This window comes from Schistocerca gregaria, chromosome 1 (assembly GCF_023897955.1).
Source record: "Schistocerca gregaria isolate iqSchGreg1 chromosome 1, iqSchGreg1.2, whole genome shotgun sequence".
In the NCBI taxonomy this organism is placed as follows: domain Eukaryota; kingdom Metazoa; phylum Arthropoda; class Insecta; order Orthoptera; family Acrididae; genus Schistocerca; species Schistocerca gregaria.
This window is the reverse complement of record NC_064920.1, coordinates 826803886-826822972: the sequence shown is the minus strand read 5'-3', so window position 1 is coordinate 826822972 and position 19087 is coordinate 826803886. Positions and strand designations below refer to the sequence as shown.

The 19087-nt window shown below is 39.5% G+C and overlaps 1 protein-coding gene across 4 annotated transcripts in view; it reads right to left on the bottom strand.

Annotated features, from left to right (window-relative positions):
• The window catches only part of LOC126271809 (DDB1- and CUL4-associated factor 6-like), a 191834-nt gene that overhangs the window by 133092 nt on the left and 39655 nt on the right, over window positions 1-19087 (bottom strand). For all 4 annotated transcript variants that reach the window (XR_007549149.1, XR_007549150.1, XM_049974180.1 and 1 more), the window contains exons 4-6: window positions 12334-12512; window positions 11960-12095; window positions 11680-11840 (exon numbers count right to left, since the gene is read on the bottom strand). Coding sequence is in view for 2 of the 4 variants with exons in the window: in XM_049974180.1 (XP_049830137.1) it covers window positions 11680-11840; window positions 11960-12095; window positions 12334-12512 (476 nt within the window). In the remaining 2 variants the exon portion in view is untranslated. The remainder of the gene's footprint in view (window positions 1-11679; window positions 11841-11959; window positions 12096-12333; window positions 12513-19087) is intronic.

The window sequence follows — 19087 nt, the reverse complement described above, 5'->3', positions numbered from 1 at the left end:
AGCAAATGGTTTTCCAGCTCTCGCAATATTAAGTGCAATTTTATAACTTGCATGTACCGCTGACCTATTATTGATGTCATTCTGAAAAATTGAGAACAGTGCTCCATAAAATGATAAATCAGTTAGATGAGAGACATGATGAAAGAAAGTCACAGATCTCTCGTGAAAACAGCAACTAGGGCAGATTCATCTAATATCGTCAGTTCGCTCTTCTTAAGCTCAGTCAGTTTCCCCATCCGCTCAGAATCCGACAATAAATTGTACTTGTCCTTGTGAAATTTATTATAATGGCCTTCAATACTAAACTTCTGCTGACCAGTGAGAATACTGCCACATATTAAACATTTTGAATTTTCATGTTTTTGCACAAAGATAAAATGATTCTCCCATTACTTTTTTAAAGACAGCAAATCTCCAATTCTCCGTTTCCTTGTTTCACTCTGCATTTTCCAGTTCTTGAAATAAAATTTTCACTACGTAGTGGTCACTTCACATCAACGTCCGCGGCTTAGCCTGGCATTACACTGCCTAAACCTGCCGACTGTCGCCACTACCCTGGTCGACGATTGCACGCAAGCAGCACATATGCAGCACTGTGCGCTCATGAGCCACGTGCAACATTTGCCCGCTCCTGGCCTACACTCTTGAATGCACAAAGGCCTGGTGTGATAGTTTAAGGAGACACTGGAGACAATATACAATTTCAACTCCCACATACTAAATACAGTCTAACAGTAACTATCACATCATTACAGTTGAGATGTAGCAATATGAGTCACTCCTTTTGGTATAATTCTGGTCCTTAAATAAATAAGTTTTCTTCCTTCTATTTTTCATCATATACCATTTGTACTACAATAATGCAAAATTCTTAGTCATACAATATTTCACTACTCAAATTTTATTAATTACAATATAATTTACAATCTGCTGATGACAATGGTATATTTGGACAATACAGAAACATTTTATTTTAACAAATATTTATATTTTATGATACCTGCACATCATGTGCATGCTAAAATACAATACCACTTAAATTTGTTTGTTTTAACATTGACGCAGTTTACTTCTAACCCCTAGACCTCCTGTTTCACTTTATGTAAAAATGTAATATTTCAAGAGTTATTTGTATTCAAAATTTTCACATTCCAGAATGTTCCAATCTTAAAATGTAATTATCTCTCTAATCTAGCATTCAGTTTAGTAAACTGATTTTTCTTTTTTTTAATTTATATTTTCCTTAAAATAACATGTTAGTTTATTAATTATCCCAACTAGAAAACTTCACTTTCTATCCACCTAGATAGCCATGCATGTTAAAGTGCCACTTTTGAGCCAGGGAGGTGCACTGCATCCACCCAGGGGACTAACAACAAGGGTCATTGTGCCAGCTAGCCTGGATGTGGTTTTTGGGAAGTTTCCCCCATCCTTGGGGTGGCAACAAGGGCATCCAGGCATCCCCTAAACTAACCACGCTAAATTCATTAACAAGCATGCTGAAATGTGTCAATGTGGGCCAAAGGCACAAAAAGAAGAAGAAGAAAATTTCAGTTTCTAGAAAATTCATGGTGAAATCTGAGAATCCCTGTGCACACGGCAACTTCCTTCACCTAACTGTATAGCTTTTGGTTTAATTTATTGCACTGCTTACTGAATCTCTGCCTATTTCATTTTTTCTATCTTTTATGTTAACGTGCTGAAGATTATATGGCTAGATCACATAACTAATGGCGAGATATTGAACAGAATTGGGGAGAAGAGGAGTTTGTGGCATGCTGTGACATGCTGAAGATTAGATGGGTAGATCACATAACTAATGAGGAGGTATTGAACAGAATTGGGGAGAAGAGGAGTTTGTGGCACAACTTGACTAGAAGAAGGGATGGGTTGGTAGTACATATTCTGTGGCATCAAGGGATCACCAATTTAGTATTGGAGGGCAGTGCGGAAGGGTACAAATCATAGAGGGAGACCAAGAGATGAATACACTAAACAGATTCAGAAGGATGTAGGTTGCAGTAGGTACTGGGAGATGAAGCAGCTTGCACAGGATAGGCTAGCACGGAGAGCTGCATCAAACCAGTCTCTGGATTGAAGATCACACCAACAACAACATGTTAACATCCAAAAAGCAATAGCTATGTATTTTACTGTTTCTTAATTTCTGTAATACAAGTACAAGCACCTATAAACTGGCATCTTGTACATAGCCTCATGAAGTCATGATTGAATAGTTAAAGTGCAGACAAAGCTCATAATTAAAGGTTCTAAGGTGGAGTTGACCTGAAATATATGTTAAAATAAATTTCTCAATAAAGTATTACAAAATTTAAATCATCAGAACACAGCATTTTGTATATTTCTCACATGGATTTAAATAATGCTAGTCAGCATTTTTGAAACTGTTAAATGTCATATCCAGCATAGTTTTTTGAACAGACAGTAGCTTGAATCGCTGCTTAGCTCTATGTATCAGAGGTCTCAGGGCATAACTTCCTCGGAGTACAGCTCTTATGGACGTCCCGAAGGCCTCGTGTTTCAGCCCGAGGGTGTCCTACCAACGTGCACACAATTTTCACGTTTCACTGCTTACATCAAAAGGAGATGAACAGAGTTGCTCAAACTTTGCTACTGTAGTCCTGTCTCTGTAATATCTCTATTACACTCTGACGCATTGTTAATTGACATTTAGTATTATTGTTTTGATAGTGTTGCAGACAGTTTTTTATTTTTTTCTTCTGCCATTGGCTATTCTATCAACCACCAGAACGAGTTTGCAATTGTATCCCCAGAGTGCACTAAAGTAAAGTGAGTTTAGCAAGTTATACCTCCTAGCTAATAACAGCAGCATACAACAAGTTCAAAACCTGCACAATATGAATTCAGCATGCAATTTATCGTGTAAAATTTTGGGACATGTGATTAGGATAAAAATGAAGGAGCTTGGTGTGCCCACACCCAATGTAAACATGAATCAAGAACAAAAATAGTGTAAATCCAGGCAAGGGTATACATGCAATTTTAACAGAGAAATGTAAAATGCAGCTGAGTGGTTGTAGTCTAGATCACTTAAAATGCATATTTCTGTGATACACAAGTATAAATACAACAAATATGGGGAGTAAATTACTAAAACATCTGATGTTTAGAAATGAAAATACCAAAAACATTAAGTATACAGCAAAGCTAACATACACTGCATTTAAGATCTTTCAAAAACACATCTTTTAGTACGAGTTGGTGAATAAATAAGCTACCTACAGATTTTATCTTAGAGTTAGCTTCCGATGTTATTTAGTAATGATTGTAAATACAGCATGTAAACATTTGACCCCCTCCACTCCCAACCCCCCTCCCTCCTCTCCTGAAATCTTGGTTGTGGTGAAAGACTGATCTGTAGCATAGCCTGACATTTAGGTTAGTTCTATCGATAAATGTCACAGCCTTCCCCGGTATGGAAACCATAAGCTGTGCCTGGTAAAGTGCATAGTTATTTTGGGCCATTGACTCGTAGCCCACAAACCAAAATACATAATTGTATGTCAGTTTTGAGTCAGTGTATAATCATTACTGAGTGTACAATCTATGTACAAGTCATTAGCTTTCAATCAGCCTGTAATGTAACAGACACAGATAAACATAGAATTTTATTAGGTACTACACAGAGTGTCCTATCGGGGTTGCAATTGATTTTTGTAACTGTAAGCTTGCACAGAAAGATATAGATGTTCATTTTTTCCATGCACTGTTCAAGACAGAGAATTATTGTGAAGGTGTTTCAATGAACTCTCTGCCAGACACTTAAGTGTGATTTGCAGAGTATGTATGTAGATGTAGATGTTGGCTATAAAATTTCAATATTATCATGCTAGTCCTGGCTTTGGTTGCTAACAAAATATAAATAGTTCAGTATTTGCAAGCGACAAATCAAGAGTTCACTTCAGTTCACTGTACATCTTCCCTGAGTTCACTTGTGCACGTAAGGCAGCATTATTCACACTGTTTGGAAAAAATGCAAAATGTTCATCAGACTTCAGTTAATTTCTGTTTTTATTTATTTATTTTGCCCTCAATCTTCCTCTCTATTACCAACTCTAGAAGAATATATTAGGTGTTCCATAAACTATGTCCTAGGTATGCAGTTTTTGTTTTAAATGTTAACACTTCTTGTTGTTTGTGTATACATCTCAATACCTCTGCATTCGTTATTCTTACTGCCCACATTCTGTGATAAATCCACATTCTTTGCTTCTGGCATATTTAATGTCCATCCTTCAGAACTGTGCAGAAACACAAACAAGATGTAGTATGTGACAAATTCAGCTCTAGCAGCTAGTTCTGTGCTAATCAGAATTTTCTTGAATTTTAATATAGCATTATTGGCGTTCTCTATGCAACATTTTATCTCCATATCTGAACTGCAATTCTCACACAGACTTGTTCCCAGGTACTTAAACTTGCCTACTGTTTTTATTGCCACTGAATGATAGATTTGCACTTGAAGAGTAGTCAGGCTGTCATGTGGCACTCATAAAATGTGTTTTTTTGGTGTTGATGTTCAGACCTATATCACTGCTTTAATCTCCTGCTATAATGTCAAGTTGCTGTAGATCATCTAAACTACCAGCAATCAATACTGTATCATCAGGACAGAGTGCAGCATTTTTGATGACGACACATCAACCTTTAAGCCTTTTTCTGTATCATCAAGTGCTTCCTGAAAGATACTATCTGAGAACAAATCGAGTAACAAAGGCGACAGAATGCATCCTTGTCGAATTCCTCTACACCTATTAACCAAGTCAGTGACTTCATTATCAGTGGGAGTTAAAGAGAACAAAAAGTTAATTTTTGCAGTGGTGTACATTATTTTATAATTGCTCATTACATTCAATAATCAGAAGAGGAAGATTAAAGAAGGGTTTCGAAAAAACGGAAGCATACGAACCGGGTCAGTGTGTTACAGAGTGTTAGAGCCCTAGCTCTTTCATGCATCTCCCTGCCATATTTCAGCAAGATGATGATCTGTCAGATGAAACAACAAAATGTGCACAACCCTCCAAAAAATGAGAGACACTACTACGTCTGTGCCTGTATGTTTGCTTGTATCTTGCCTGTTAAACACATTCGGGCTGTGGTAACTTCACAACTCAATCATTACAGTTCTCTAGCAACCACTGCCCATATTTTGTGAATTCTAAAAATGGATAATCCATGATGGAATGTAACAATATTATGAATAGAAAAATTGTTACTCACCATGTAGTGGAGATGCTGAGTTACAGATAGGCACAACAAAAAGACTCACAAATAAGCTATCACCCAAAGAGGCCTTTGTCTAAAATAGACGACAGACACAAACTTATGCAAAAGCAACTCATTCGCACATGACTGCAGTCTCTGGCAGCTGAAGCCATGCTTCTAGCAGCAGCAGCAGCAGCAGCAGCAGCAGCAGCAGTGCATGATGGGAGTGACATCTGGGTGGGAGTACTGAGGAGGCTGGGGTGGGGATGGACAGGGATAGTAGCGCAAAGATGGGGGACAGTGAAGTGCTGCTGGGAAGTGCACAGGGATGAGGTGGAGAGAGAGAGAGAGAGAGAGAGAGAGAGAGAGAGAGAGAGAGAGAGAGAGAGTAAGGCAGCTAGGTTAGTCGGGAGGTTAGACGGAGGGCATGCCCACACAGAATGCAGCACAGTGGTTTCAGCTTAGCTTGTAGATCACATGGCCGATTTCACAGGTAGCCCTGCCTTTGGTGGGATAAGTGATGTTTGTGAGCGCACTGGAGAAGGTGGTGATGGGAGGATGTATGGGACAGGTCTTGCATCCAGGTCTATTACCTGTTCCATACATCCTCTCACCACCACCTACTTCATTCCAGTCACAAACATCACCTATCCCATCAAAGGTGATGTTTTTGTGAAACCAGTCATGTGATCTACAAGATAAGCTGCAACCACTGTGCTGCATTCTATGTGGGCACGACAACCAACAAACTGACTGTCCACATGAATGACCACCGACTAACTGTGGCCAAGAAACAAGAGTACCATCCTGTTGCTGAGTACACTGCCCAACATGAGATCTTTCATTTTAATGACTGCTTCACAGCCTATGCCATATGGACCCTTCCCACCAACACCAGCTTTTCTGAACTGCGCAAGTGGAAACTCTCCCTGCAATATATCCTATGTTCCCGTAACCCTCCTGGGCTCAACCTTCGATAGTCATTGTCCTCACCCATCCAGTCCCTTCCCTGCTCACATTTCAGCACTACACAGCCATCATTCCCCCAGCGCACCCAGTTTTTTTACTTCTCTTCATTTCTCCCCCCCCCCCCCCCCCTTACCACCAACCTTCCCATCTCACCCCTGCCCTCTGTCTAACCTACAGACTGCATCTAGATGCCCTACCCTCTCTCCACCATGTCCCTGCACCCCTGCACGCTCCCCAGCAGCAATTCACTGTCACTCCCCCTCCCTGCCCCGGCCTCCTCCTTACCCCCACCAAGCTGCCACTCCTATCATACACTGCTGCTGCTGCTTGCAGTGTGGCTTCAGCTGCCAGAGAATGCGGTCACGTTTGTGTGAGTTGCGTTTGCGTGAGTGTGTGTCCGTCATCTATTTTCGACATAGGCCTATCTTTGTTGTGCCTCTCTCCGACTCAGCATCTCCGCTATATGGTGAGTAGCAATTTTTCTTTTCGTAATATTGTTTTGTGAACTCTCACAGAAATACCATGGAGGGAGACTATCCTGTAATACATTTAAGGCCAATGCTGATTGAATTCCAGGAAATTTCTTGGCCTTAACTGCAGCACATGGGAGCTTAACAAAGCTGGAAGTTATGTCCAGTTCTGTAATTCTAATTGTTAGAGTATTTTCACCTGGTGTGGCAATTTTCACTAACATTACTGTATATTCAGGAAGATGCATTAAAAACATCTAAAGAAATAATAAATATATCTGTGGAAGATAAGGAAGATAGAGTCATGAAAGTCTCCAGTACCCTTTATGATGCTAAATAAAAAAATTAAGGAATTCAATTTTAATGTGTTTGAGTAAAGATAGAAGAGCATTAGGAAATCAACTTCGAGGTTCTTTTTTTGTGAAGCAGAGTATCAATGATGGAAGGTGCAGAGAAAGTAAAAAATGTTTGGAAGGAAAATTAAGAGTTTCTTGCATCTCATTTCTGAGACACTGAGTGTTGTTCTCAAAAAACTGGAGCAACATTCCCAACAGCACCTGAAGAAAGTAATCTACCCAACAATAACCTATTACCTACATCCAGTCATTTTGTCAACCTACCATACCTCCCTTACATTGCATTGTATATTTACTCCATTTCACACATAGCCAGAAAATTTCTTCACGTCTCATTAAAAGAAACTGCTACTGAAAATTCCAAGGTTGTCATCAGCCTATCTAGCAAAACCTTGAACTCTGCTCAAGTTTTAGTGCTCTCAAAATGCCCTCTCCTTTAGTCCCAAATTCAGATTCACTACAATGGAGTAATAAAGAAGTTACTTTACTTGTTACTTTCAGAAGAAGTATTTCCTTAGCCCCCACCCTATGGACCACATGCTACTAAAAGCATGCACAGAACCTTGCCGCACACAGTTCCAACCTTTCTTCAACCATGATCTGTCACTCTGTGCTTCCAGGCACATGCAAATTTCCAGGAATTCTTCACCACCAACCTCCCTTCACCTTCCTTTCCCAAATCCTTTGCAATCAATCCATAACTACATACATGAAATTAAAAGCTACTCGTTATGGCCTTAAAGCCGACTATCACATCATCTAGTTTTCACTGGACAATTGTCATAAATCAAAGTGACTACTTTATATTTATTCGCCAATTTCCACACAACCACTTTCATTTCCAATGTGAGTGGTTAAAATTCTCCAGCAGGAAATCATTCTGCCTTTATTAAAAATAAAATCTGCCTTCATTAAGCAGAATCCCTAACCAATTCTCTGCAGTCTCACTTTCACTTAAGACACTAGTCACTTTCCTCACCCATCTACCTAACCCAATTCCTGTCCCATTAGCATCACACTCCTTACTTCTTACTGTGGGTGCTAACCCATAATTTTTTCTGCGTTGAAGGCTGAATCCACAAAAAAATCTGTGATACTGCGAAATGTGTTCATACAGTTCCATTTTTTGCCAACTTGAGTAAATCCTTCCTTTTGTTACTGCAAAAATGTGCACCGGACGGGTGCTTATGGCATCAGGGCAGACAGGAGCTCAGAGTCTACAGAAAGGTGTAGTGTGCCGTGGAGCTCCATCCATGGCAAAGTTTCATAATCATGGGACTCAGAAACTAAGGAGATCTATGTATCAAACAGAATCGTTTTTTTGACTCTCAAAAGTAAGAAGGGTCAATGCATGTTATTGACTGGTTGTAGGCATTTATTACCAATTGGAATTTAAACCGACATGTAATCGGGATAATGAACACTGCTTTTGAATCACCTAACAGCGCATGTTATTATGTAACAGTAGTCATTTCATGGAAAAAGTCTGGTAGAAGATGGAGCCCCTCCAAAATGACCAAGAAGACATCTTCAAGAAGGAGAAAACCCTCACACTTTCCGCTTACTCAACACCAAAAACACATAGTCCAGTTTAGATTCTTTGGTAACGCCTTCACTATGTCGACTGATGGCAAGGAACATTTCAGCTCTTTCTTCCAGAACATCAAAATCTTCTCCTAATTAAACTTCAATTACCCCATTGCAATGAGTTGCCTTCCTAGATGTTGATCTCAACCTCTTAGGTGGCTCCATAAGAACGTTTATTCTTATTTAACATATTAAAGAAGAATAGTATACCTATACAAAGGCTGCTATCCACCCCACATTAAACAGCCTGTAACCTACAGCCTTGTGTCTAGTGGATGCGGCATCTGCAGTTGGAAGCAAGAATTGCCAAATATACCAAATCTTCACAGGCACACAATATCCTGACTAGCAAGGTCACACGTATTTCATATGCCATCTTTACCTGTGTCACCAACAAATCTATGGCTACTACGAACAGACTCTGACCAATATTCCCCTTATCATCCAATATAACACAAACTTTGAAAAACTAAACCACATGCTTCAGCAAGGCTTTGCCTACATCTCATGGTACCCAGAGATGAGGAATACCCTACCCAAAAACCTATCCTTTCAAACCAAAGTTGTATGCCGTCACCCAAACAACAACCTACATCAAATTCTAGCAGTAGTAGTAGCAGAGGGGTTTTGGGCGCACGACAGCAAGGTCTTCAGCGCCCGTTCAGTAACTTAGTGAGACGGGTGTCAAGAAAAATCCCAGAACAGGAACATAAAACGGAACAGAAAACATGGATAATAATCGTTGAAAAACATGTGCTCACCCACACCAAAGCGTGGGATGAAGCAGAGCGTCAGCACTAAAACATGGACAACACAGGAAGAAAATGATAGAGGAAGCTAAAACAAAGTAGCAGATGGAAGTGGCTGCATTGTTTTACCATCATATTCTAGTCCATCTCTTCGTCATTACTGGTCATAATCAGCACGACATGGATTATTCCCTTGTAGATGACTTAAGACTGGTTCTACTTGTATTTGCCTTCCTCCTCTTCTCTTCCTTCGCCACTAACATACTCTACCTATCTCCCTATTTCTCATCTATAACACTAATGACTTCCGTATGCATAAAATTGTTAGGAATTTCTTGGCTGATGGTAGTAATGCATATGACCGTGGCATGCATTTTTGCTTCATCTCCTGTAATTATGCAGCACAGGAATGGGCAGTGCAAGCAAGCTCAACTATATACTAAAACATAGTGCCACGAACACTAACTTGACTCAAAAGCCCCATGTGCAACCAGTATACATCTGCACTAGAGAAAGACCGCTTCAAAGTCTATGTGTAACACTTCTCCCCCCAGATTGTGTGTCACCACCTTCTCGAAACAGTGCACTGCATACTTGGCAACCTGTCAGATTCATTTCATTCAGCCAAGGGGGGCAGGGGGGCAGGGGGGCAGGGGGGCAGGGGGGCAGGGGGGGCAGGGGGTGGGGGGTGGGGGGTGGGGGGGGGGGATGGTTATATTTCAAGAATTGCAGCTGCCTTACAGGATATAGTATGAAGATGAGACACATTACATAAAACATTTATCAGCAATGTGTGCAAATGCTGCAGTCACCTGCTGTTGGCTTAGTGGGAAATTCTAACATCTAATGCATATTACAGCCATAGGACCTATGATTACGTTACTCTTATAAATATCAGTGTAGCAAACTAATGGCATCACGATTATCCCAAGGAGTTTTCCTCATGCTCCATACATCTCACTCACAGTATTAACCACGTCCAATAGTGTTACACACACACACACACACACACACACACACACACACACACACACACACACACGTTCCTATACAGAATTGGCTAGAAGCACACTGCCAGGGTTTCATATCGGCAGGTGGACTACGGTGGGGTGGGGTAGTGTCAGATGATGTGGGTAGAGGGTTAGAGAGGCGGAAGGCAGGAAGAGGGGCTGGAGATGGGTAGCTAGTAGCTCAGAGGGAAGCAGCTGGTTTTCTGGCTGGGTTCTTCCCTCCATTACCAGGTTTTTTGAATTACATAAATGGGAGTAATCCTTGCAACACATCCTTCATTCTCATAACCCAACTGGCCTCAGTCTCCATTAACCCACTATCCACCACCCTCTAGCCAACTTTATCCCATTTCCCGGCCTATACCTTCCTCAAGTTCACCTCTTCATGTCACCTTCATCATGTGTCACAGCCCACCAGCTCTGACACCAATGCATCACATGCCTACGCCATGCACCTGCCACCCCTTCATCCCACATTCCAACAGGAAAACCAGCTGCCTCTCTCCAAGCTGCTCACCCTCAATCCCTCTTTCTGCCCCCCACCCTCTCTCCCTCTCTCTCTCCCCCCCCCCCCACTCCCCCCCTATACCCATCCCATTGAACACAACCCTCACCCCCCCCCCCCCCCCCTAGTTGAACTACAGAGCTGCAATCCTGGCAGTGTGCTTCTAGCCAATACTGTGTGTGTGTGTGTGTGTGTGTGTGTGTGTGTGTGTGTGTGGGTGGGTGGGTGGGTGGGTGGGTGTGTGTGTGTGTGTGTTTTCATGTGTGCCGTTCAACAACTCAACATTTCCACTTTCTGGTGAGTGGTCTTTTTTAACTTGTGTAGCTTTTAGATTCTACCAGAATTTTCTTACTGCTGGAGATAGAGTCTGTAAGGATATGGCAGTTATGGAATCAGTACCACGATGTCCCTATGGTACCTGAATTTCAAAATTTTTTAGCCTTGATAGGAAGATATAACACAGATTGAGGTTATGCTTCCGCACCTCAAGAGACCCATTACATTAATACAAGTATGCAGCCCTGCTTCCCAAAATATATAAAAAAAATCCTGTTTAACTGAATGTTATGGATTTATTCACATTTATTGTAATCAACTGCCAACCTTCAAGTTCTACAATGTGTGACCTACTATGTGGCCCATAATGAAGTTAGTTACAACAATCACATTCATATATGTTAGCAAAATATTTTTCACTCTTTCCACATAAATACATAACAAACACATTCACATTAGCAATTTGTACTGTAATTTTATTTTAAATTAAGTCAGCTAAATTTTTCTTACCTTGACACAAAAAAGATAGAGATGGTCAGATGAGTAACTGACAAGGACATCTTCGCCAGCTGGACTAAAGCAGAGTGACGTAATACGAAATGATCGATTCTCAAGTCCAGGTACCGTGAATGAACAAAGGGGCCTCAATGATGATCCTGTGTCCATCCAACCTAAAGCATGTCCTATCTGTTACATTGCCATGAAATATATCATAAAAACAGTATTTTAATAATTAGAAATTTAACCAAGTCAATTCTGAAATCAATTCAACAACTTAAATTAGATATACCTGATGCTTTAGTCCCAAGTGTGCGGCGATCAAACATTCGCACTGTGCTATCTGAGCAACCAATTGCCAGCTGGTATGGTGCTACTGGGTTTACAGACAATGCTGTAACTGCACGCTGGCATGATATAAGAACATCCTGTAATATAAACAGTATTTTTGAAAGAGAAATAAGGAGAGAAACATAAAGAACAAAAAAAGACATAAATTAGAATAAATAGGGTTTTAAACCTAACCGGCTCCCCTCGCCCAAGAATGTAAGACCACAAGTTGAGCAAATTAGTGTGATAAAATGTGCTGAATGCAAATACAAACAAACATTTATACAAATCATATCTATTACAGGCGAACTGAGGAATCTTAAAAATAAAACTTACCTCCTTGCATTGAGGTTTATTGCATCGATCCTTCAAGCGTAGATCGAACCACCGAACAGTGCCATCTTCTCCACAACTCAGAAATGAATGAGGATCATTAGGAACAGTGACCACTTCATATGTTGTACCAGAATGGCAATTAAATTGGTTGTAAAATGTCTCTTGTTTCCTAGTGAGATCTGAAAATTTCAAAGAAAAGTGAAAATAAATATTTTTTTCTATTAGTTTCTTGGTGTTTCCCACACACAAACAAAACTAGTGAGATCTGAAAATTTCAAAGAAAAGTGAAAACAAATATTTTTTTCTATTAGTTTCTTGGTGTTTCCCACACACAAACAAAACAGAAACAAATTAGCTACCACAAACAAAACCCTGAAATCAATGTGTTTAATACGAGAAGGCTGTGTTGAGCATATGTTGTGATAATGAGAACTCCAGTCAGAAATAGCAAATAAATTATGAATACAAGCCATCACTTACCTAACATGTGATGCATAAACATATTTTAAAGATCAGAATGTAACACTCACGTTTAAGCTTGTATTCTATTTCAACCTGTATGTCATAACATAACAATACTGAAGCTTAAAACCTAGTGTAATTTTCTGATCTTCAAGTACACTAATGGAACACCCAGCACTCAATTGCCATTTAGTGACTGCCAAATCTGCTCTTTTTATTTGTTTGTCGCTTTCATGCGACAAAACTGATATTCAAAAACAAAGTAAAAAATCCAGTAACATTATACTACTCAGTCCTGTATGAAATACAACCAACATGAAGAATTGTAACAGCATGCAGTCGGATATCATGGATGTGTAACTAGTCAATCCTGTACGGAATACAAACAATGTGAAGAGATGTGACAGCATGCAATTGGACATCAGGGATGTGTATAATTCAGGCTTGCCAGAAACTATAATATACATAGGTGTGTCATAACACAAAAGGGATTAACAAATTTGAAGTTGATTTGTGATATGCCAAGTTTTCTTGGTAACATTATTTACCGATATGCTTTTTTGTATACATCTGGACTCCATGCCATGAGTACACATAACAGTACAACTCACTGCGCCTAAAGAAAAGGACTGGTTCGATCTTCAAAATGTTGTTGTGGTCTTCAGCCCTGAGACTGGTTTGATACAGCTCTCCACGCTACTCTATCCTGTGCAAGCTTCTTCATCTCCCAGTACTTACTGCAGCCTACATCCTTCTGAATCTGCTTAGTGTATTCATCTCTTGGTCTACCTCTACGATTTTTACCCTCCACCCTACCCTACAATACTAAATTGGTGATCCCTCGATGTCTCAGAACATGTCCTACCAACCGATCCCTTCTTCTAGTCAAATCATCAACAAAATACTGTGCATAAAATCAAAACAACTCGGCTGTGTACCAGGAAGTAGGCCATTAATTTAGCTACATTGTTTATATAAATGATATTTTTCACTTGTGTAACATTTTACAGGGGCTCCTGGACATTGGAGAGACAATTTTGTGCCGTCACTGTGTGAGTAACAAGTGTGTTATTAATCAAGCATCATACCATGGTCTGGGGCCACTGAAGATGTTGACCTAAAAATCCAGTAATAACCAATAAGGAAAAACATAAGAATGTATTACTCACTCTTGATTCTTGTAATGAAAAATTACGTTTTCTGTGATGTTAAAACATTTGTGTGTGTGTGTGTATTTTTAACATGTTGCCTTCTACCTATATCATGTACAAGTGCAATTCGCATGAAAATGCTGAGAGACAATATGGTCATCTGGATGCACTTTTTTGTATTGACCACACTTTTATTTTTCATCAACCTCAGGTATTTCGACTTTCCATCATGATCAAAGGCTACAAAAATACAACACCAAATTGGTATCAGGCCATAAGAAATATTTCACCATTGATAAGAGACATATTACAACAACTAGAATATGGCTTCCTAGCTTACCTGTGCCATGTCAGTCAGATAAAGACATTAGATTCCTTTTTTCAAATCAACATTCTCAAGCATGAGACAAGTGCAAACTGCTACCAAGTGAAAATTTTGGAAGGCAAATGGGCTAAAACATAAGGTGGCATTGGGTACTTGGTACACGCTGCAATTTGTTTCTGTTTACAATCACAGATTTCATTGTTACAACATATAAAATGATTTCATCAGTCAATAGGAAAAAATCTTACCTTCATAGTCTTGGATGTTATTGAATTTAGCATATGTTAAAATGAAGTACTAAGTAAGGAACACACATTTTTTTGTTTTCTCCAAAAAAATTTCTACTCCAAAGATGATACTGCGCATACCATTTTGTAGACGTGAATTTTGGAAAAAAATTTAAAATGCTGTACCTCTGGAACAGTTCTAAATTTCATGTTGTTTTTTTTTATTTGAAATTATAATTACAAAGAAATCCTCCATTTGGACTTACCTGTCAAAGTTCTTTTACTAAAGCATTTTAAACTTTTTTATAATTTATGGAAAAGTTTTCTTTTCTGTTGATTAATATTGTACAGTTCTACATTACCTGAAAAGGAGAGACCTTCCACTTTTAGTTTGAACAGGTTTTATAAGCAACAGAAATTTTTGCCACACATAAAACCTGTTTCATTACCACATTATCGCATAACAGGGACATTAAAATTAAAATCTAGCCTTATTTAACACCATTTTAGTTTTTAAAGATGAGTATGAGACTCATTTTTCAAGCATTTTAAATGGTTCCAAAATGTATGTGAAAGGCCCCAAGACTTAAAGGTTTCGATTTATAAAACTTCTGTGCACTCTGTTTTGTACTGAAATTAGCCAGTCAATGAACTAAAAATGTGTTCCACTGCTTCACGATCTCCCTTTGATATAGAGATGCCTTCCTGGTGAAGCAATAGAAACTGGAGCACTTACAATCTCCAAAAGTGAGCACCGATGGCATTGTTGCTGTCCTTCAGATTGAAACCCTATATCCAGAAGCTGGTCCATGTGGTAGCATAAAGTTCACTACAATTTCATTTAACTCATAACTTGTGTCTATAATCTCTGCAATCTGCCAGTCACAGTCACACACACATGCCACAAACACCCCCCTTCTCCAGTTGTGAATCTGAATATTATCTTGCTGTCTCTGAGGTCTAGGCCGAACAAACAAAATTTCTTCTTTCTTACTCTTAAAAGTGCGTGCAGTATGAGTTTGCCCATCACTTTGGGTCCAAAAATATGTCTTGTGAATTCCTTTTACAAGAGTAGCTTGTTTGGACCATTCTTCTTTTTTCTGCTCATGGAATTCTTTGATTTCCTCTTTGGGCAAAAGAATGAGGGCTGTTGACGTGTAAGATATCTCGACTCTCGTAAAATCCTCAGCATTCTGAATCGCAGCTATGTTTGGTCTAGAAAGATTATGTCTTGTAGCATAGTGCTTCAGCAGGCCTCCTACACCAGCACAAGGCCCCTTCCCGTGACCAGTAATACTGTATACCCAGTCAGTTGGCACAAGCAACTTACTTGATTCAAAGAGACTAGGAGCACCATCAGAAATAATGATGATCTTCTCTGCCCCTGTTTGCAGTTGAAGAATTTTGCGCATTGCTAATGGAGCATGTGCTGAGTCTTGCCTTGTGTCCTCACTTATAACTCCAATACTTGTGGTCTTGTTTTGAAAATATGCCACTTCTGTAAAAACTGAAACCTGGTCATTACTCAAATGATACCCTTGCACTTCTTATGGGAGAATTACAGACCAGTTCTCAGGAAAATCAGAGTGAAGCACTAAACATAGTTCTTGAACCAGTACACACCCTTTCATTTCTGCAATGTGATATTGTAGCATTTTCTTCGCACGCAGATGTGTTATTGCTTTCACTGACCATTTACCAAGTTCATCAATGAAACTGTCAAAGGCAACAGTTTTCTTAATTAGTTTATTTTCCTCCCACATCGCATATGTAATTTCTGCAGAGTTACCTGCTACGTCTTCCAGGCCAAGTGTCTGTAAAGACAGTCCTCCCTTTCCATGGCAGCCACACATTCTTGAAAAAAACAAGTGTCTTGCTTTACGTCACAGACTACTAAAGGCATGACACGCCCAACCAAGGAATCAGATGTCATGTGCACCAGTTAAGTTCTTCAAAGTTACCACACAAAGTTCAAAATTCGTACAGTACACATATAAACAGACACCTCTAGGTGGGTGTGGAACTATCCACATAGGTCGTAGTGCATAAAATTTTGACCTTACAATACGTGAAGTTGTATAGTTGCTCTTATAAATTGCAAAAGTTTCTTTAACACTGTGAGTCATATTAAGCACTTTAACAACTTTTGACCTTATAGTGTCTTTTTTGTTGGCACTCTGGCGAGAACAGTCCCATTTATCTTCCAGATAAAATGACCTGCACTATTTGAACTTGAGCTGCGTCTACAGGATGACCATAACAGGGATCTGGTGTTCCAAAGACTCCTTTTACAGACCTCACATTTCTTGATTTGTCTACCATGTACTTTGATACTGATGGAATGTGGTTCAAAATTGCAAATACGCTTCTCGGGTTTGCCGTCTGATCGTATTGTGTAAATCGCACAATATTTCTTCGATGCAACTGGTCGACATCATCAGGTGGTTGTAGTTGCAAGGAGCGACTGATGATAATTGCACCACGGCGGCGGAATTTATCATGATGGGAGCAGACAATACGCGTGCACGGGAAGGCGCTCATAGTTCGGAAAAAGCGGCGCACCTGGTGCACCCTACTGGGAGCTGCAGAAAGGCCATCCAAGCGTGCGCTATGGGCAATAACTGTGCTGCTGGATGCTCCTGTCGTTAAAGTCTGAACTCAATCTCAGCTACACGTTGCGTAACTTGAGGAAACGGAAGTTCTCGTTTTCCCTGTTTTTGATTGAACGGCAGCCAGTGCTGGATTCCAGGCGGCGCTCAGTTGAAAACCTGCATCCCTGTGGATAAGATTGTCCACCGTGCGAATATGTATGGCCTCATTAATAACACAGTCCCAGAAAGATGACGCTGGGGATAAAATTTCCGTCTGTTCATAAAGCATACGATGTCCCGTGTCCAGGCAATGTTCCGTTACCGCTGATTTATCATGTTGCCCCAGGCGTGTAGACGATGATGTTCGATGGAACGTTCTTGCACAGTTCGGCATGTCTGTCCAATATAAGAATTTCCACATTGGCATGGGATTTTGTACACGCCACGTTTTCTGAGGCCAAGGTCGTCTTTGACAGAGCACAATAGGATCCAGTGGTAAACCCGAGAAGCGTATTTGCAAGAGATCCATCGGGAAAGCATGAAAAGTCACATCTGGTTCAAAATTGTTTACTTTGAAAATGTCTCTGGAATAATAGTCAAAACTTGCACCTTTTCACTGTAGGATGCACAATATTGAACAGCTGAATTTATATCTGTGAAAAATTCCTGGTAAGAGGTGCAAGAGTGCTTTGGTTCATTTTCATCTGAAGAAGGAATTTCTACTTTGAAGAGTGTGGTCACTTTTGCTGTAGTGTATTCATCCATAGCTTTAGTAATTTCTATCTGCTTTCTTAATGCATAGAGCTTATGACTCAACTTCACTCACCATGGTTTCTTGACAGGACCTGTAGTTGATTGATTCAGGGTATATAATTCTTTGTCTATTGATGCCAAATCTGCATCGTCTGCACCAGGGGAGGCTTCACCTTGTTCAGATACTATCATTGTTGTTATTCTGTCAAAACATTTAGAACACAAAAAAGTCGTCCCTGGAAACATCTTCACTTTGAAACAGAGTCTTCAAATGAGAACACTTATCCAAACCTGAACAAAGTTTGTTTTTTTTTTTTTGTTTGACTTTCATGGGTATGAAAGCAGTCAGCACACTTCACTCTCTTGTGGCCCCGGTCAGAAGACATTTCAAACAGTCCTTTTCACAAAACACACTGCAATTGTGTCAACTGGCAAATTCCTCACGAAAACGCAGAACACACTGGATGGTCTCAGATTTCTTATAAGCCTCTTCAGTAAACAAATTAGCACTAAACAACTACAATACAGAAACCTGAAATGAACAACCACAACAAAGAAACTGACAAGAAACTACAACAAAGTGTAAGAAATATCTGCAACAATCCAAGTGATAAGAAATAACTGCAACAAAGACAATACAAATAAACATTGCAACAAACAAATTAGTAACAAACAACTACAGTGAAGACATAGATTACCCGTGAAAGTTAAAAAAAATATTTTTTAAAATAAAACTTGTCCAATTTAAAAGTGGAAGCTCTCCCTTACAGATAATATGGTACTAATCAACAACAAAAATTAACTTTCCTGGATTGGCATTTTTGAAAAAAAAAACTGTAAGTTACAAAAAAAATTCAAAAGCAGACAGAAAAAGAACCTTGACAAATATGTCCAAACAGAGGATACCCTTGTAATCATAAAACAATTATCTTTCAAATAAAAAAAAACTCTAACAAACTATCTAGAACTGTTATAGAAACAATAAAAAAAAATTCTGAAATTCGTTTCTTCAAAATGGTGTTTGTAGTGTCTTCTTTGGAGGCCTTTATATCAGGGCAAGAATTTTTTTGGAGAAAACAAAAAATATGTTTCTTACTTACTGCTGAATTTTAACATATGCTAAATTCAATAACTTCCGAGACTATGAAGGTAGCCCCTCCAGCCAGTCTCGATACGGATTATGCCAGAAGTAATGTGTGCCAATGGAGTACATCGGGATCACCTTTGTTTTGCTGATGACAGTGT